This window comes from Trichosurus vulpecula, chromosome 4 (genome assembly GCF_011100635.1).
Source record: "Trichosurus vulpecula isolate mTriVul1 chromosome 4, mTriVul1.pri, whole genome shotgun sequence".
Classification (NCBI taxonomy): domain Eukaryota; kingdom Metazoa; phylum Chordata; class Mammalia; order Diprotodontia; family Phalangeridae; genus Trichosurus; species Trichosurus vulpecula.
This window is the reverse complement of record NC_050576.1, coordinates 154,719,663-154,740,197: the sequence shown is the minus strand read 5'-3', so window position 1 is coordinate 154,740,197 and position 20,535 is coordinate 154,719,663. Positions and strand designations below refer to the sequence as shown.

Below are 20,535 nucleotides of genomic sequence, written 5' to 3'. Positions count from 1 at the left end.
TTAATAAGAGTTTTTGCCTCTTAGAAAGAATTCTCTCTCCCTCCCTCCCTTCCTCCCCCTCTCTCTTCTCTCTCTCTCTCTCTCTCTCTCTCTCTCTCTCTCTCTCTCTCTCTCTCTCTCTCTCTCTCTCTCTCTCTCTCTCTCTCTCTCTCAATTTAGTCTATGTCTCTACCCAGGCACTTTCTATCTGATGGGCTGTGTTTCTTCTCAAGCTGATTTTGTGTTTTACATGGAAATGTTCTTTTTCTGTCTTTTTCCCCAATCAAAATGTCCACATAACAAAGGGTCAGGAACTTACATAGTAAAAGTTCAAAGTCTCCAGTGGACAGTAATACAAGAGAGCCTCAGTTTTTAAACTTTGCTCAGGGCACACAAACAACTTTTCGCAAGGACTCCTCCCCACCTTTTTTTTCTTTTTAATTATGATCTTAAGTGTTAGTCAACATGAATTTTTCAAAATGCAAAGAAAATAAAAGGATTATATATATATATATATATATATATTTATATAAAGCTAAACATATTTTGCATCCAGTTTTTCAAGAGTACATTTTACATTTTAACGTGATAGTAACAAAACTGACCTGCTCCTCTGTATCCCTTTCTGAACACCCTTCCTTTCATTTCTATGTATTTTAAGAAAATGCTTCATTGAGTGTGTTCCCATTAAATGTAATTTTAATAGTGTTTCTCTGTAAAATAATACAATTTGATTTGACTTTTTAGAATAAGTTTTTATTGGTTTTTTGTTTTTTATATCATCCTAGTTCTCCCCAGTATCCCTCTGCTTCCTCTTCCCAGAAAGTCATCTCATATAATAAATAATATTTTCTGAAGACAAAAGAAAAAGAGGGAAAAAACAGCACAACCAATCAATATGTTGAAAAAAGTCCAAAAACATGTGCTACAAGCAACCTCTGTGGACCTCTCACCTCCACAAAGAGGTAGGGTAAGAGCATTGTTAGCTCTCTCTCTTTGAGTCATGGTTGCTCTTTATAATTTTGCAAAATTCACTCTTGATTTTGTGTTTACATTTGGTTGTTCTTTCCATTTACATTGTTATAGTCATTGTGTATATTGTTTCTTGGCTCTACTTCTCTCTTCATTAGTTCACTTGGGTCTTTCCATACTTCTCTGTTTTCATCAGATTCATCATTTCTTACAGCACACTAATGTTTCATGACATTAATGTACTACAATTTATTTAGTCATTCTCTAATCAATGGACATCTACTTTGTTTCCAATTCTTTATTATAAAAAGTGTACCATGTATGTTTTGGTGTATATGGGAACTTTCTTTTTAGCAAGAGCCTCCTTGGAGTATAGACGCATCAATGGAATCTCTAGGTCAAAGAGAATGGACATTTTAGTCACTTTATTTGCATAATTGCAAATTGCTTTCCAAAATAGTTTCATCAATTTACAACTCCACTAACAATGGGTTATTGAGTTCCATTGTTTCTGATTCTCCATAGTCTGTTCAACTGTTCTACATTTATTTTTTAGTGGCTGCTGCTTTATAACATAGTTTATTCCCTTTTTGTTCCTAATTTTTTTTCATCATTTCCCTTGATATTCTATATCAGTGGTGTCAAGTTCAAATAGAAATAGGTCCCTATTGGTTCACATTTTGACTTAGAAAGCTACAAATTAACATTATCTGTGTTGTAATGTATTTAACAGTTTCCGATTACCTTTTAAATTGATTCAAGCCCATAAGGGAGTTTCGTGTGATGTAGGTTTGACCCCTCTGTTCTTTTATTTTTCCAAATTAATGTTATTACTATTTTAGCAATTTTTATAAAATATTCCTCTGATTGATTGGTGTAGTATGGAAAGTATAAATTAACTTTGGCAATATTGTCGTTTTTGTTATATGGGCAGGACCTAGCAATGAATACGGAATATTCCTACAATTATTTGTTGTTCTTTTGTGTACTTTGGAATATTAATAATTTTGCGATTATTTAGAGTGGAAGTTCCCTTTCTGCTATTGGCTCTTGAATTTTGTTTTTATTATATAGAAGTGCAGTTGATTTTTGAGGATTTATTTTGTAGTCTACTGCTTTGCTGAAGCTATTAATTACCTCAATGTATCTTTGCTGGTTCCCTAGGATTTTCTAAGCATACAATCATATCATAAACAAATAAAGACAGTTTAATCTCTCTACCTGTCTTTATGCCTTTAATTTCTTTCTCTTGGCTTACTGCTATTTCTAGCATTTCCAAAATTACCTTAAATAATAGTTTGAGAGTAAGCTTCCTTACTTTGCCCCCATATTTGCTGGAAAAGGCTCTAGTGTTTCCCAATTGCTTATGATGCTCACTTTTGGTTTTAGAAAGGTACTTTTTAAGATACTTAAAAAATGGTCCCTCTATATTGGTACTTTGTGGGTTTTTTTTCCACTCATTGCAGGGCTTTTAGCATAAAAAAGTGTTGTACTTTGTCAAAGGCTTTTTTTTGCATCTATAATAATCATATGGTTTTAGATGTTTTTGTTTTTAACATGAGTAATTATGTTGATTGTTTTCCTAATGCAGAACCAACAATCCTTCCATTCCTAGCATATATTCAACTTGATCAAAATGAATGATTTCTTGGATAGTAATTTAATCTTTAAAAAATAAATCATCAGTACAATATTATTTAAGATCAGAGCCACTTGTTCAGAGGAACTGGGATTATTGGAGAATAAGTGGAGGACATAGCTTCAAAAAGTGACTAATACTTTTTATTTTTAAAAAATGACAGTCATTTCCTGATATAATCACTACCCTTCACACTGAACCCTCCCTTGTAATCAAGATATTGTTAAAACCCACTGACTGACAGCATATGTAGCATTTCTCACCTATAGTTGCCCATCTCTCTAATGAGAGGAAATAAATATCACCTCATCTTAGGGACTAAGATTGGTTATTGAAATTAATATGAATTCAATTGCCTTTTAGTACAGTTTTCATTTGCATCGTGTTGGCCACTGTGTATATTGCTTCTCTAGTTTCGCACACTTTTGTCTGCGTTGTTTCATACAAGTCTTCCCAAGGACATAACTGACTGACTTACTAAATGAATGAAAAGGCATTTATTAAGTGCTTAATACGTGCAAGGCACTATGCAAAGTGTTGGGAATATAAATATAAGTATACAGAATATATAAATATAAATATGAATAATATAAAATATAAGTCTAATCTGCATTAACATTTTCTCCAACACTTTCTTGTCTAGACAATCAACAAAACAATATATCAAACTCTGGTTTTTAGTGTTTGCTGATTTCTGCTCAGTAAATGCCCACATTGAAAATTTAGCAAGAGTAAGCTGGCTCCAGCATACCCATACATAAAGGGGAGCTGCAGTTGGAAAATGGGGCATGGGCATGGGCTGAAGGTACTTGTGTAGCTGAAGCAGTCAAGGAGCTGTTGTGATAGCCTGGTTCCAGGAATGATAAGGTCAAAACTCACTTGTTAGAGCCCAGAGTTCCAGGGGTGGGAATATGAGTTCTGGAGAGAAGGAGAGTGCAGGCTGCATGGTTTGGAGATGACTATATGAGCACAGTCTTACAGTTTACTTTTGTTGTTGAGTCATTTCAGTCATGTCTGACTCTTCATGACTCCATTTGGGGTTTTCTTGGCAAAGATACTGGAGCGCTTCGCCATTTCTTTCTCCAGATCATTTTACAGATGAAGAAACTGAGGCAAACAGGGTTAAGAGACCTGCATGGAGTCACACAATTAGTAGGTATCTGAAGCCACATTTGAACTCAGTTCTTTTTGACTTCAGTACCTGCACTTTATTTACTGCGCCACCCAGATGTCCAGCGTAAGGATCCTCCATATGCGAAGTTGCCTCTTTCTTTTAGCTATGACCACGTTTTTACTATGGCTTCCCCTCTCCTCAGATGTAAAATCATAAGATTATAGCATGTGAAAGGATTATAGGGCAGCTAGGTGATACAGTGTAAAAACTACAGGACCTGGAGTCAGGAAGGCCTGGGTTCAAATCTGGTCTTAGACATTTAATAGCTGTGCGACCCTGGACAAGTCATTTAACCTCTGTTTACCTCAGTTTCCTTATCTGTAAAATAGGGATAATAAGAGCACCTACTTCCCAGGATGGTTATGAGGTTCAAATGAGATCACTGTAAAGTACTTAGCACATATAAATGTTAGCTCTTGTTTAGTTCAATTTCCTTATTTACAGGTAAAGAAATTTGAGTTGTAGAGAGCTAAAATGACTCTCCTAAGGTTGATTAACACAGAATGGTTCAGTGGATAGAGCCCTGGACCTAGATTCAGGAAGACCTTAGTTCAGATCTCACCTCAGACACTGACTTGCTGCATGACCCTCAACAATTTCCTGGCCTGTAAGATGTGGAGTTTGGACTTCATTGCCTTTAAGTTTCCTTTTTGCTCTTAAGTCTATGTATGAGGAGTCAGATCCCAGGGGCTTTCCCCTCAGACCGCTGTCCCTGTGAACTGATAGTCTTAGACCCCTGTAGTATGAATCTTTCAAAAGCATTGCCAGGAGAGGCTGGGAAAGGGGTCACACAGGAGAGCTGCTTTCAGTCACACATACATACACAGACGCTGTCATGTGTCAGTGAGTGGTTGGGGCCCTGGTTCTGGTCTACTTGAGTAAATACGTAACTTGAGCCTGTACCACGCCACAGAGTTCACTGGACTAAGTGCATTGATTTGGAAGCTTTTCTGATAAAAGACGCTTGTATCCACATGTTTGGCTTCGATCTAGTCAGCCCTGGCCCTCCTGGTCTGAGTGATGTCACCCCTCCTGCCAGTCAGAACACAGGGAGGCTTGGGAACGGCTCTCGTCCTTTGTCCTCCAGTATAAATATAGCTGGAATACCCTCAGGCTGGAGAAAGGTGTCCTAGGGCCTTTGGTGGAAGAGGCAGCCTGAGTCTCTGAGTTCTGGAGTAAGAGGTAAGCCTGGAGTGGCTGGGGACCCTTCCTCTCTTTTCCCTCTCAGCTTTCTGTAGGTGATCTTGGCAGCAGGCTGGGGCCAGAAAGATTAAGAGAGAGGGGGACAGAGCTGAAAAAGAACAAAAACTTTGAATGGTGGTAGAGGGCAGCTTGTCTGAGAAAAACCAAATTGGGAACACAATGAGCCAGGAACAAGCTGCTTTGTAGGGAACTTTTGCCAGCAGGAGGCTGCGGCAACAGAAAGGAACTATCCAACATGTCATTAATTCCCTTTGCCTGCACTTTTCCCACTCTGTCCCCAAAAGAGGTTTTTGTTTTTGTTTTGTTTTGTTTTTCTTTTTTTTTTTGTTTTGTTTTATAAAAAGTTCCTTCTTCCTCATAAAGTCACAAGAATGACACCATAATGGCTCCGTAATAAACTTGTCCTCTCTACTTCTGGACCCAAGACTCGAGATGGAGAGGAGGCAGGCTTGTGTTATGCAGCCAGGATGACCTTGAGTCAAAGAGGAGAAAGCAGCCAGTATTATGACTGATGGTAGGCAACAGCGTGGGCATGTGAGGAAGGAGACGTGGAGAACTAGCCAGATCCTCCATCTCCATAGCTGATGAGCCTTTTTGAGAAAGGACAAAGGAGCTTCAGTCTCCCTGGGAACTGAAGGTGGAACTCCACCAGAGAAGCTGAGTTCTCTATAATGGAGGAAGGAAAGGTTGTCAACATGGACAACATGGCTTGGCACCCTTCTTTCTCCTCCAAGATCATTTCTGTAAGCTCCCTCCAGGGAGCATTTTGAAGCCAATTTGTGTTTGCTTTATCCTGGCTGCAAGACCTTGGAGCCCCAAGCAGAAGAGGGTGAAAAAAAGGGAGAGAGGGGCAGCTGAAGAAGGAGGGTTAAAAAGGAGGGACAAAGAGCCAAATGGGAAAGAAGAGAAGGGGAAATATGAGGGAAGGACTGCGAGATCTGCAACAGATGGAACCATTTTTCATTTTCAAAACACCAGCTGCATCCTACCTAGAAACATAGGCTTGTTGGGGATGGGGTGAGAGTGGGGGAAGGGGAGCAAAGCTAAAGACTACAAGTGAAGGGGAAAGACAATCTCTAGCTTGAAAATGATCCGTGAAATTGCTTAGTCTGAGAGGGTGGCTATAAACTGCAGAAAGGGAGCCTGGGCTGAGACGGGGAGGAGGGAGTGCATTTCTGTCTTATCTGGATTGAGCAGACCACGTTGTATCCACAACACAGAGAACTTGTGGAGCAATTGATTCCCAAAGGTTTTAATGCTGACTCATTTAGATGAGAAATCATTTGGCAAATTAGGCTTTGCCTGGAGTGGTTCAGAGGATGTTTCCTATTTCCCTTCTTCATTATGTTTGTTTGTTTGTTTGAAATCTAAATCTATAATTTCATGGTGCAGAGAACTTCTGGTGTGGAAACCTTCTAATGATGGAGTTCTTTTTTTTTTTTTGGATGTGGTTCTTTAATATAAATTTAGAATATTGTCCTGGGCAGAGAGAGTAAGTGATTTTGCCTAGTGTCAGTGTTTATCAGAGGGAGTTCTTCACTTCATGACCAATCTCTCCATTAAGTCAGGATGCCTCCCCAGTTATGCCTCCCCAATCATTTATGCTTAGTAAAAATTGTATGTAAAATCAGAATGTATAAGCTGGGGCAGGGGTTGGGGGATGGTGAAGAAAAATCTTCAGGCTTTTGATTATGTCCAGATGAATAGGATCAAGATTTGAAGAGACTTTGGAAGTTGGAGACATGATCAGAAACAGGTAAAATTCTTCTCAATGACAAAGGTAGGTTGCTGTGTGCCTAGCACTGTGGTAGGCAAGACGAAGGAAAAGTAATACAGGACATTCAATTGTATAAATACAAGATAGGAATCACTGGCCATGTGCAAGGGCAGTAGAAAAAATAATCTAAGGATCACAGTGGACCACAAAATGATGTTGTAAGCAGTGGTGTAGTTAAAATTAAAGAATTTTAATTAAAGAATTTAAGCATATTGAAATCATACATGAGGCTGAAGCAGTCCACCCAACTTTATAGTATGGTAGTTTTTTTTAGATGATGGGCAGCTGTTAGCCTCCCTGAGGACAGAGTAAGGGGAGATGAATTTTTGATCAGCATTGTATAGTGCAAAGAGAACTGGACTTACAGCAGAAAGTGTTGCTTTTGGAATCAGAGGACCTCGGTTCAAATCCTGTCTCTGATGTTTATCTGCCTCTGTTGTATGACCTTGGACAAGTCCCTTAACCATCCTGGGTCTCCTTTTCTTCATTCATAAAATGAAAGGGTTGAACTAGATGGTATCTGAGGTTCTTTCCAGCTCTGGATAAGGATCCTGGGATCCTATGACCAATGGAGAGGATAGGGAGCTGGGCCTGGGGTCAGGAAGACCTGAATTCCAATGTGACTTCAGCCACTTAGTAGCTGTGTGATCTTGGACAAACCTCTTAACCTCTGTTTACCTCAGTTTCTTCAACTGTAAAACGGGGACAATGATAGCATTAACCACAGGGTTATTATAAGGCTCAGATGAGATAATTTGCAAAAAAAAAATTATGCACTTAGCACAGTGCCTGGCACATAGTATTACATAGTATTACTGGCTTTATATAAATGCTTATACCCCTCTGTTTTAATACTTACTAGTTGTTTGACCTTAAGCAAGTCACTTAATTTTTCTGATCCTGTTTCCTCAGGTGCAAAATGAAGATAATAAAGCTTGCATTGCCTACTGTGCCGGGCTCTTGAAAGTGCTTTGTAAAAGTTCTATATAAATGGGAATTGTTGCCATTTTATAGGCTGAGATGGTAGAAGGCATTTTTATACCATAAGCTTGGTTTGAAAATTGCTCCATCTCCTGCGGGTTACTGTCTGTTATAGGCTTCAAGCCACCACCCTAGTCAGTACAGATGATGATATCCCCAAATAAATACCAATGTGCTATAGACAGGGAAATTCTCTGAACATTAAGATGCTCACTTTTATTAAAACAAAAAGTGTGGTCCTTTTTGCTGACTTCCTCTTGGACATCTCCCTTCTCTTCTTTTTCTCCTTGTTCTCATCCCCACCCCCTGACATTTAATATTGTGCCCTAGGTAGGTACATCTACCTTTCCCACTCCTAATTCCAGATCTCGCTATCAACGTAAGCGTTTCTTCACCGGAAGGGTTGTTAAGTATTAGAAGCAGTTACCAGGTGGAGGGAATGGAATTTCCTCTCTGGCAATCCAAGATGGATAAATTCTCCTATCTGGGATGGTTCGGTATAGTTCTATCCATTCATGGGAAGGATGCAAAGATTTCTCAAAGTCCTTTTGATCCTACAGGGACCACCCTTGCTATGGTAACCCATCAGCATTTACATTCCATGCAGCAGTGTAGGGAGGCTCAACATGGATTGAGTCTTTACATCATTTGTGGGATTTGAGAAATGAGATCTAGACCCTCATCACAGAACTCCATAGCTGTCTTCTTTTCCAAGCAATCTTTTAGTGACTGTCTTCTCTACTTGGTTATAAGCGCTTGAAGACAGGGATTGGGTTTTCACATTCTTCCACTATATACTGGACATATAATAGTACTCAGTAAATATTGATCTCATAGATTGATACTTGGCTACTCTGTGAGGAAGCTCTCCAAGGTCTAGTCTTAGCTCTACCAATGACATGTGGTTCAATCTTGGGCTACCCACTTCCTTTTTTCTGTATTCCTGTAATATAGGACAATTATCCACAGAGGCAAGGGGTTAAACTATAGGATTTAGAGCTGCAAGGGATCTAGAAGTCTAGATTTATTTGCATATGGGGAAAGTGAGACCTCAAGAAATCAAATGGCTTGCCTGAGGCCACGTACATAGTAAATAGCACAGCCAGGATTTGAACGCAGTTCTTTTGACTCCTAATTCACTTTGTCCACTATGCTACACTGGGCAACTCTCAAAGGACCTGGTCTATTACAGACACATGATAATCAGTCTTCTTTATCCCTTTACAAAAATGTCATTTCAGGAAAAGCAGGAGTTCTACTTGTTAGTAGTACCTGCTCCAGGATGTTACTGAGAGTCATTGTCATCCTGTTGGGCTGGAATGCCCTGGTGGTCAGTGACCGGGTGTACGTGCACCCTTTCTACCTCATTAACTATAACCAAAGTAGCTGCAATGAGCTGAAGATAATGGAGGCAGAGACCACCAAGGAGCAGACCTTCACCCTTGTCCCAATTCAGGCCAAGACATCACCTTTGGATGAGGTGGCCCTGAAAGACCAGCTAGTATCTTCTGCCCAGAAACTAGATGCAGAGAACAAGAAGAGGTTAACTGGTGTGGGGACGCTGCTGAACATTGTGGGCTTCCAAATGTATAAGATGCTGAGGGAGACGGCAACCCCAGCCAATGGGGCAATTCTCTTATCCCCTCTTGGCCTCTTTGGGACTCTCACTTCATTCTTCTTGGGTTCTGTGGACCCCACAGCAACTAAACTCCAGACATTTCTGGGTGTCTCTGAAGAAGACCAGAACTGTCCCTCCCGATTAGATGGGCACAAGGTTCTCTCTGCCTTGAAGGATATCCAGGGCCTCCTTTTAGCCAAAGAAGAGAAGGGCAGCTCCAGTCTGCTCCTGACCACAGTGGTGGGCCTATTCACCTCCCCTAACCTACGTCTGAAGCAGGCATTTGAACAGGGCTTGGATTCCTTTGCCAGCATCACCTATCTCCGCTCCCTGGATTTGGCCACAAACCCAGACCTTGCTGCAGAGAAAATCAACAGGTTCGTTGGGGCTGTCACAGGATGGTCAAGGAAGATGCAGCTGACTGGAATCAGCCCAGATACCACACTGCTCTTCACTACTTACATGCACTTCCAAGGTAAGGACAGCTCCGTGATGACTGTTGTGCAGAAGCAATAGGTGATTTGAAGGCTTTTGCTTGTTTGTTTCCAATCGCTGCTTTAAACAAGCTGAATGGAATCAGGTCTAGAGACAACTGGAGGCCAAGCAAGGGTCAGCTTCAAAGATGGCAGTAAAGACTCTTTCCCACCCACTCCATTGCCTCCTTAACTCCGTGCTTGGCAGGGAGGAGTTTATATCACGCTAGAAAATCCATGCCAATTTCTCTTTTTCCTCCCTTGTCTGTGGATTGCTTTTTTTTTAAATTATTGATTCTTTTGTTTGTATGTCACCTTGATTTCCAGATATATCCTCCCCACTGCCACCCCTAGGATGCCAGGGCTCTGAACAAAGAATAAAAAATAAAGGAAATTCAGGAAATCTAAACATCAATCCTATCTGACAGTATGAGCAACAAAGAAAGGGTAGCACATTTTCTCATCTCTTCTCTGGGGCCAAGCTTGGTTATTCTAATTGTATACCACTGTTTCTTTTGTTTTGTTTTATTCTTTCCATTAACATTGCTACAGTCACTGTAAATATGGTTTTCCTGGTTTAGCTTACTTCCCTCTGGGTCAGTCATATAAATCTTCCCAGCCTTCTCTAAATTCATCATACTCATTATGCTCATCATTTCTTACAAAGCCCACCCATAACATTCCTTTACATTCATAAACTCAATTTGTTTAGCAATTCCAAAATCAATGGGCATCTACTTTGTTTCCAGTTCTTCACCATCACAAAAAAGCCATATCCCTGATCTTAATTACTGTAGATTCATTTGTCCTCCAGTTCCTCACTGAATTCCAAACTGGGTCATAAAGCAAGACGTATATCTGCTGGTTTACATAATTCTCTGGTTCAGAGGTGCTAAGAAAACCAAACAACAAAAACCCACTTAGATCATCCTATAATACTATAAATATTGTATAGTATTTATACAGCATATAGTATATAATATAGTAAATACTATATAGACCCAGACTGGTCAAATAGAAGATTGTTATTTTAATGACCATGGCAATGCCTGGATCTTATGAGAAAATAGCTCAGGAACTGGAGCTTTGGTACTGCCCTTTGGACATTGGTAAATAATCCCCAGGTATCATTCATTTCATGGCATTGGAAGGTAGGCTTCTAAATAACCAGAGCAGGGGACACCTCATATGCTCTTGGGGAAGCTGTCTACCATGTTAGGGGCAAGAGGATTCATGTGAAGAGTCTGTGAACACCTCCAGATCTATCTTATGGGCTCTGCCTGATGAGTCAAAGAATACATGATGATGCCTGAATGTAGGAACTTAATGGGAAAGTCAAGGCCTATTATAAGAGAGAGCCAGGACAGGAGATCATTCTCAGAACTAGGGTCCCGTTAAACCAGGACTCTTGTATGATCTAGATGGTTCATCTGAGAGAGAAAAAATAAAAATAAAATCCAACCACATGCAAACATCCCTTCAAAAGGATTGAAGGTTTCCAATCACCAGAGGCTTGAGTTTCAGGACCTGGTGAGATTCATCCTGCCCTTTGATCAGCTTTTCCAGCTAGTTCTGGGGCACAGGTTAATGACCACAGCAGTTTCCATGACATCAGTTGACTTAACCTTGTACGATTTACCCAACTTTGTTCCCTGGAACCGCAGTGGTCTTGATCCTAGTGGAGGGGGAGGGGAAGGATAGGTAAAGAAGTCAGAGAGGGTGACAGCCCTCCTGTCAGATGCCAGCATCTTTCTGAAAGCAGCTATTATCATCATCATTATTATTAGTGGGTACAGAGACAAGGAAGAGACTGAACAGAGTTGTGTTGTCAGGGCAAGAAATCTAGTTAATCAAAAACCCTTGAATGGTCATTGTCATACACTCTTTCCTCTCAGAGGTGAGTTGCTGTAAATTCATGCTGTTCTCTCTGGACATTCTATCTCCTACCTTCATGTCTTTGCACACGCAGGCTGCCATCCATAATGCCTGGAATGCACTCTTTTTTTACCTCCATCTCTTAGAATTCCTAGCTTCCTTCAAGAATCATTTCCTCTACCTTTCCTGATTGCCCCAGCTTCTGGTGGTTTCCATTCCCGAAATGGATCTTGGACTTCATATTCACATTGTATATGCTTAAATGTATATTTATATTCTCACTTTGGGCAAATCACAACATTTCAAGACCTCAGCTTCCCCGCCTGTAAGATGAAGAGGTGGGGAGGGTGGCTTAGCTGATCTCTAAGGGTTTCTTCCAGCTCTAAGTCTTATGATCCCGTGAATCAGCTTCGATCCACATTGGCCATCTAGGTTCACTAATGGTTCATGGCTACGTTCTCGTTTTTTTCTGAAGGATTTTCATTTTGAAGACTGAGGCCTCCATAACGGGTTAGGGCAGACTTAAAATCTTAGACAGGAGCTAGAAGGGACTTCCAAAGCCATCTAGTCAAATCCATCATTTTACAATGATGGAAACTGATATATAGGTATTAAACATCAGAGGCAGGATTTGAACCCTGGTCCTAGTCCTCTTCCTCTAAACCACACTACATCAAGATAATTGATCTAGAGCTGTAAGAAACCTCAAAACCACCTAGTCCAAGCCCGAGAAAACTGAGGCCTAAGGAAATTAAGTGATTTGCTCAAGGTCGTACACAGTATTATTCAAGGACAGAGTTAGGGTCTCAACTAGGTTCCTACAACTCTCAGTTTAGCAATCTTTGTATCATATAAAACCAGTTCTGTTCGTAGTCCTCAGCTCCCTCATCCCCAAATCCAGGTTGACTATTTCTCAGGCCTATCTTCCTTTCTTAGAAACTATCATGGAACTTCTCTCTCTGCTTCACTGCCAGGGATAGACATTGGAGATCAGAGATCAGGGAAGGCTTCCTGGAGGAGGCAGGTCTTGAGGTGGGCCTGGAAAGATAATATGGTAACCGGTTCTCCCAGCAATTAACCTATATGTAAAGGCCTCTTCCACCACCTTGCCTACTTCTTTAAGGTTCAGTTAGTCAGTCAATCAAGAAACACTTATTAAGCACTGACATAGTGGCAGGCAGGTTGGGGATACAAAGGCAAAAAACAGTTTTTGCCCTCAAGGAGCTTATACTCTTATGGTGGAAGATCCCACAAAATGAAGCTGAAAAGGTGGAAGGGGAGGAAGCTAACTGTCGCTGGGGCATGATGGAAAAGTTCAAAGACGGGCAGCCACCTGGGAAATGAAGAGAGAGCTAGCCTGGGTGCCCTCCTTCAATGGAGGTTTGGGGAGGGTCTCTTCCCTTCAACCACCAATCAAAGGGATCTGGAAGCAGAGGCTCACCATCTAAATGTTGATTAGCTAAAGCTTGAAGAATAGGAGGAGAAAAACAGAGAAAGAGGTTCTGGAATCCCCTTTCCCCCTTCCTACCCAAGATCATATTTCCTAAACCCTTCCTCCCTTTGACTATCTGATGAAGGACCAGGGTAAGGCTTCCTGTTCTTCAAAGAGCAATGAAGGCAGTTTTCCAATGAAATCAAAACACTTTATAGTCATATGAAAAAAATGTTCTAAATCATCATTGATTAGAAAAATGCAAAGTAAAACAACTTTAAGATATCATTTGACACCTATCAGATTGGCTAAAATGATTGAAAGGGAAAGTGACAAACGTAGGAGGGGATGTGAAAAAACTGGAACACTAATTGACTGTTGGTGGAACTGTGGACTGATCCAAACATTTGGGAGAGTGACTTGGAATTATGCCCAAAGAGTTATTAAACTGCCGATGCCCTTTGACCCAGTAATACCACTACTAGGTTTGCTTCCCAGAATGATCAGGGAAAAAGGAAAAGAACCTATATGTTCTAAAATATTTATAGTATCTCTCTTTGTGGTGGCAAAGAACTAGAAATTGTGGGGATGCTTGTCAATTAGGGAATGGCTGAACAAGTTGTAGTATATGATTGTGATGGATACTACTGTGCTATAAGAAATGATGAGCTCTATGACCTTAGAAAAACATGGAAAGACTTGCCTAAAATAATGAAGAGTGAAATGAGCAGTACCAAGAGAACATTATATACAGTAACAGCAAGATTGTTTTAAGAACAACTTTGAACAAATAAGTAATTTTGACTATTATAAATACCCAAATTAACTACAAAGGACCTATGAAAGAAGACACTGTGTGCATCCAGAGAAAGAACTGATAAACAGAAGTATGCATAGAATGAATTTACATACACACATGCACCACACACACACATACACACACACATATTTGTGTCTAATGGTAGCCATCTTTATGGTAGGGAGAGGGAAAAACAAGAAAATTAAATGATAACTTTATTACATATCCAAAAGGAATAGCAAGCTGTACATAATCATCTTTTTTTTCTATTCTACTATGTTATGGAAACTTAAGTTCAGAATAAAATCAGTAAATTAAAAAAATAAAAGAGTAATGAAAGGACTCCCACCCTTCCTGAATCAGGATTAGAGGACATTATTATAGATAGAATTTGCCACAAGCTAGATCTCTTGCTCTTTGGTAGTGAAGAGACTTTTCAAACTTGTAAAGAAATCTGAGTCTAGTGCTTTAAACATATAACTACCAAAAAACAACTTGGTCTCCAAAGGTAAGTGTGTCTTAGAACAAGGATTAAGAGGGGCAGGGAAAGCCTAGCACTTCAGAATGGGGAAAATGGAGCGTGTGATATTAGGAGAGATGGCTTGATGTTTTTGATGGTTGCCATTCTTCCCTGGCCACCACATCCCTATGTGGATTGTCTCCCTCTATTAGAAGTAAGGTTCTTGAGGACAGGATTGACTTAATTTTGTACTTTTATCTCTTCTTCCCTCCTCTCCTTGCCCCCATCCCCTCTTTCCTTACTCTCTTCTGCTCTCTCCCATCTTCTCTTTTTTCCTCCCTTTCCCCAGTTTTCTTCTATTGTCAACTCTTCCTTGACAGAAGTAGAATTGTCAGTGTTTGGGGTTTTTTTTTTTTTTTTTGCTGTATCCTTTCCAAGAGCTACTTCAGCCTATTGTTGACCCCTTTCTTCTCATTTACTCTTTGGATTTTTTCAGGAGCAATAAAGGGAATCTCTCAGCTGGCAGAGCCCCAGGTGTTCTGGATAAACAACACCACCAGGATATCTGTGCCAATGCTTTCAGGGACGGGCATCTTCCTATACTGTAATGACATCAAAAACAACTTCTCTGTGATTCAAGTGCCATTTAATGAAAATGCCTTCCTCCTTCTGATTAAGCCTCAAAATGATGACCTAGAGAAAATTGAGGATGTTGCTTTTGACTATGAATATTCCAGTTGGATGAAAAATCTGTCCCCTCGGTATGACCTGGGGCTGGGTCTTTGGTAATATCTTGTATGACTTACCATGAGCCTAGGCTCTCCATCTATCACATGAGGGTGGGAGGCAGCACCATAACCCTAGGATAGGGGTTTGTTAGGACAATGATGATGTTGTTGCATTGGACCAATTTCTGAATTCCCTGGAGGTAGGCATAGCAACTTCTCCCCACAGATTGAGGTGGAGAGGAATAGGAAATAGCAGTCCAGATCTTCATTCATATAGGTTTATTCTTCCAATTCTGCTACCCATTCCGGGGTGACCTATCATTGAAAGTGCTTCCTGCTTTGTATCTCTATTTTGAGGTGAGAAGGTGGGAAGCAATTCCTATTCCCTTTGTCCCTAGACCACAAGCCCTGCTCCTTTTTATCGTATGGCTCCAATGTCCATAGTGACGTGATGGGAGTCTTTCTGCCCACATTCTAGGATATTCATAGGGCCACCCCAAAGTTAGAGTCAGTTGCTCTGAGGAAGTACATGTTGGTAGGGTGTTTTCCAAAGGCAGTGGAGGTGGGAGTGTGAGTATAGTGTCTGCTTCCAGGCTAGGCCAGTTCCCAGTCTAAAAGACCATGAGAGAAATCAGGGTGGTGCAGGATCCCAGAAAACTTCACTTCACTCTAGGAGGAGAGGAGGTTTGGTGTAGGACTCCTCTGGAGCATTGTAGAATTCTCCAGAGCCCTGAATCAGAGAGTAGCTGACTTTTACCTAGACCACTGGATGGCTTTGCTTGTGTTTGGCCTTTTAGCTATTGTGATGATAATTCATTACCTTCTATTATGGTAGAAGGACATTAGTTCAGCCTCAGTAAGAACATATTGCTGGTTCATTCTGTCTTGGTTCCTGACTCAGCTTACCAGTCTGATTTGAGACAGCTTCACATCAGTTGATCTAACAATGGAGTTTTCGATAGTATATGAACAGCTCTAGTGGACAAAGGATATCAAGGGATGCGTGCACCCTGACTGTTTCACTACTCCCAGGGTCTAGATATTGGTTCTGGTTCTGAGAGACAAAGAAGCTCATGTTAGAATCCCCAGTCTTGTCCAGAGCTTTTCAGTGTGATTCTGAGTAGACTGGGGCAGATGGGGTCTATGGGGTTTTATCCTGAGATAGACAAATAAAGTTGCAGCCTTTACCTAGTGTGCCAATCTATGTAAAGCAGAGACCAGCCACCGCTGAATATGCCAGTCATGAGTAAATGAGGTCAGGGTGCGCACAGAGGTGGGCAGAATGCTGCAGGTGTCAGGAACTCATGTTTCCCTTCCTCCCTCTGGGAAGCAGGGGCTTACTATGATCAGACTCCATCCCTCTAACAAAGGCACTAAAAGGACATTTTAGCAGATGGACATGTTTGTCCTCCTTAAAGTCAAATTCACAGGTTAGAGGTATACACTGAACATCTTAGTTTCCATTAATAGAGCTATCAGCCATATCTTACAGGTTTTCTGTTTTTGTTTTTGGTATAGAGTCTTCATGTTCTTCTTCTTCTCTGCTCTCCTCCTTTTTAACATCATGGTTCTTTTTTAAGTCAACTTGTTTAGTTATTTATATATAATCAGTACATTTTACTTTTATCACCTACATAATCTCATTTTTACTCAACTTTCTTCATATACAATTTAAGTTTTAACTTGTATATGGGATGGCCTCATCTTACTATGTTTTTAAGTGAAAGTCTGAGATTTTGAGAGAGAATTTTTTAAAAAACCCTCATTTATTGTCAACTCTGGTGCTAATATCTCTCCATGCTGATGGTTAACATGAAAATCATGGTCCAAATACATCTATCCTTTCTATGAGAGGAATTTCTTATAAAAGAAGCAAACTCATCAGTCTGTCATCATTACAGTGGGCAGTGAAACTATCAGCAAGAAAAATACTGATGACCTTGAAAAATCATCAAGACATAAACAATAACCCTTACTTATGCTAATACTGATATGAAATGAGTATACTGGGTTCATCTTTTTCTTTGCACAAAACATTGATTTTTTTTCTAGTGATATTTAATTTTAATAAAGGTTTTAAGGGTTCTTTAACCTTTGGAGCACAGCTATTTTAAGACTGCCAACCAAAAGTATAACTAAGAGAATGTGTCTTAATTCCCAGTCTCCTGAGGGTTAACATGTGTAACATCCGATTTCCTCCTACTCCCCCCAACATAACTCCTGAAACAGACACAAATAAATCAACTCATCTGTCTAGCCTAAGAATGTATGCCTCATTTTGCACCTGTAAGTCACCACTTCTACTCATCATTAGTCCTCTAAGGACACATGTGGTCACTGTATTTATCAGAGTTCCCTTGCGGTGTTCTTTATGCCTCATTCCTTCCCCTCTCCCTTGTCTCTCAGACCAGCCTTTTGATACTATGGGACATGAGGATACAGTGAATGGGCAACTAGTAAAAACTTAATGATTTCATTTGCTTCTAAGATAGTGGAAGGGTAATGTAGATTATACTGGAATATATTCTGCTGCTCAGAAATAGAAAACTTCAACTGTCCTGAAGTGTTCTGTAGGTCCACGGGGGCTCACTAACCATCAGCTTCAGTGTCCTTGGGCTCTCTGGGTCCTTCTTCATGTCTTGAGCATTAGATTGATCTTGGAAGCAAGACTTTACAATTCCTTTATCTTTTTAATGTCCTTCTAGGAAGATCCACTTGACTATGCCAAAGCTGGTACAAGAGAGTACCTATGACGTACAGCACCTGCTTACCTACAACAAACTGCCTGAATTGCTTGGAAAGGAGGCAAAACTGAGCAAAATAAGTGATACAAACCTTAAAGTTGGAAAGGTATGGCATTTGAAAGTCTCTTCAGGCCACCCTCCTTGCCCATACTGCCCTTAGTCATCAGCAAATGGGCTCATGAAGATGTATAGTGAGAACGAAGTATGGAAACAGAGCAATGCCAAGGGGCCAAGGGAAAGAAAGGGGAGGGAAGAGAAGAGAAAAGAGGGTAAGGATGGGTGTGCGGAAGGGAAGAAAGTGATTAGCCCCTGCCTGGAGCATGGCACGGAAAGGGTAGTCAGGGTCAAACTATTCTATCTGCTACTCTGATTCCTGTTGCGGCTACTTCCCACTGCCCTGCCCAGCCTGCCTTAGCCTCTGTTGAGCCTTTCTGGACATACTATCTCCTACTCTGCATGTTTACAGACATTCACATCAACACAGAATTTGAGGGGTAGCAGAGAACTCAGCATTTAGTTAAACCCATACACAAAAGGAACTCTATTATATCCACTTTCAGAAAGATTCATGCACATGCATATGCACAAGCGCGCACACGCGCGCACACACACACACACCCCAACAAATAATCCATGTAAACACATTCTATGGGCAGCACTATACTGGAAGTGTAAAGAAAATGTGCCTCTGAGAAAACATGCCTTCTATACACAAGGTACTTAGTGCCTGAAACACTGAATGAATGACAAAGCATTTATTAAACACCTACTATGTGCCAGACACTGGGCTTATATTCTAATGGGGTAGGCAACACATGAGGCAGAGTGGTGATTAATTACATAAGTGTTTACATGTACCTCTACTTTCCAATTCTTCTGTTAATTGGGATGGGTTCTACCCCTAAGAACACAACCTAAAGTGGTAAATCTTCTTTATCTCTTGAGTAAAATGAAATGTATGTTGCTGTCTTATAGGTGATGAATACAGTTCTTTTTGAACTGAAAGAGAGTCAGAGACCTCAAGAAGATCTTTTGCAAAAGCACAGTCAAGCCGTTCCCCTGGAAATGAAACTGGACAGTCCGTTCCTGTTTGCTGTCTATGAGCAAGAAACAAAAGCCTTCTTTTTCTTAAGTCGTGTGACAAACCCACTGAGTGGTGTTTGAGACCCCAGGACCCCACGGTCCCCATGACAGAGAAGGGTAAATTAGAGAATAACCCTAAGCTTCTGTAAGATTTAAAACTGTTATTCCCCTGCCTTCTTCAGGGCTCTGTCAAGCTACTGCCAATAACTCAGAACAGAAGCAGATGGCACAAACACTAAATTGTCACCAATTTCCACTTTTTCTTCTAATTATTCAACTGTGAGATAGTGGGAAAACCTTTCTCCTTAGTAAATAGGATAATTAGTAGCATGAACTTGTGATGGCATAAATAAGCTTCAACGAGATTCCTTTTTAAAATCCAGCGAGTGCCATGGAGCTGTTGGTTTTAGTGAGAATTTGAGAATTGTGTTAGGAAACTGAAAAAAAAAAGATTCATTTTTAGTAGAGAAGAAAATTTTGGTCTTAGAATTAAAATAGAATTGCTTGCTGCCTGTATTCAGACCCATCTCATTTAACATTTGTGAAAGTTACTAATATGTGGTCTGAACAAAAGGCTCTTTATTTTAAAATAAAAGTTGGGATAGGTATTTGTGCTAGAAAATCAGGGGGAAATCCATGAATGCATGCATGCATGCAAACACAATGCCACTGGTGATTTTATTTTATGCTACTAATAAATAAGCTTTGCTTTATTCAAAATAAAAGCTTCACCTTTCACTTAATAGCAGCCCAGATAAACAATGGGCTAGCAGGGTGTCTTGTTACATATGTATGCATAAACAAAGGTGCTCTATAGACTATGAAACATATTTTGTATGGAATATCTGTGGATGGCCTGTCTCTGGTACCTAACCAGTCTCCAGGAACCATTTTCAGGATTGTATGACTTAATCCCCTTCCATGTTTAGACAGTAATGGCTGACATAAAGCTGAGTTTGTGTTTGTGGGAAGTATTTCGTTTCACATTGTACTGGAAAAACGAAAAAGGAATGAGATTTCAGGAGCCATGACGGAGCAAGGTCTATTTATTGGACAGTCAGGTGGTGGGAGCATTGACATTTAAAGACTGTTACCTGTATTTCATATGGGAGATGTTACTACCGATACATAGCACAAGATGGGAGGACAAAGCATTCACAAATAAATATTTACAAGATGCTTTCTAGATGTTCTGTCTCTGTTTAAGCTGTGGGGACAGGTGTGGCTGTTCTCTAAGCCCCGATCCAGCTTCAGGAGCCCAGCAGGTTCTAAGAATTATTGTAACTAAGCAAATGATGCATATACCATTGTTGGTACCAGAATTTTCTGGATCTTTTATAGCCACCCCTCGTAACCGACTGAGTTTGCAAATGGCCACGTTAGAGATCCTTGGACCTTATACCTTATACATTTTAAGAAGGAAAGGTGTGCATTCCCACTGTTGCCATCAGAGGACATATACGCTATAGATTCTGTTGCATCCATAGGACTGAAAATCTTGAAGCAACTTAAGTTCAGGATTTATAAAAAGAAATTAAATCATCCCCCTTTCACATGAAAATACATTTTTCTTCCTCTAGCCACCTATAAAAGTTTGC

General features: G+C 40.4%; 1 protein-coding gene across 1 annotated transcript; it reads left to right on the top strand.

Moving 5' to 3' along the window:
- Positions 1-4,800: 4,800 nt before the first annotated feature.
- AGT (angiotensinogen) lies at positions 4,801-20,117 on the top strand. The gene is made up of 5 exons (XM_036758143.1): positions 4,801-4,946; positions 8,967-9,818; positions 14,879-15,143; positions 17,816-17,960; positions 18,830-20,117. Exons 2-5 carry the CDS (start codon positions 9,008-9,010, stop codon positions 19,016-19,018), a joined length of 1,410 nt encoding a protein of 469 aa, XP_036614038.1. The 5' UTR covers positions 4,801-4,946; positions 8,967-9,007; the 3' UTR covers positions 19,019-20,117.
- Positions 20,118-20,535: the final 418 nt, after the last annotated feature.

Coding starts and splice junctions, on each gene's coding strand:
- AGT (XM_036758143.1), top strand. CDS start 9,008: ATGTTACTGAGAGTCATTGTCATCCTGTTGGGCTGGAATGCCCTGGTG. Junction 9,819..14,878: donor TACTTACATGCACTTCCAAG/GTAAGGACAGCT, acceptor GGATTTTTTCAG/GAGCAATAAAGGGAATCTCT. Junction 15,144..17,815: donor ATGAAAAATCTGTCCCCTCG/GTATGACCTGGG, acceptor ATGTCCTTCTAG/GAAGATCCACTTGACTATGC.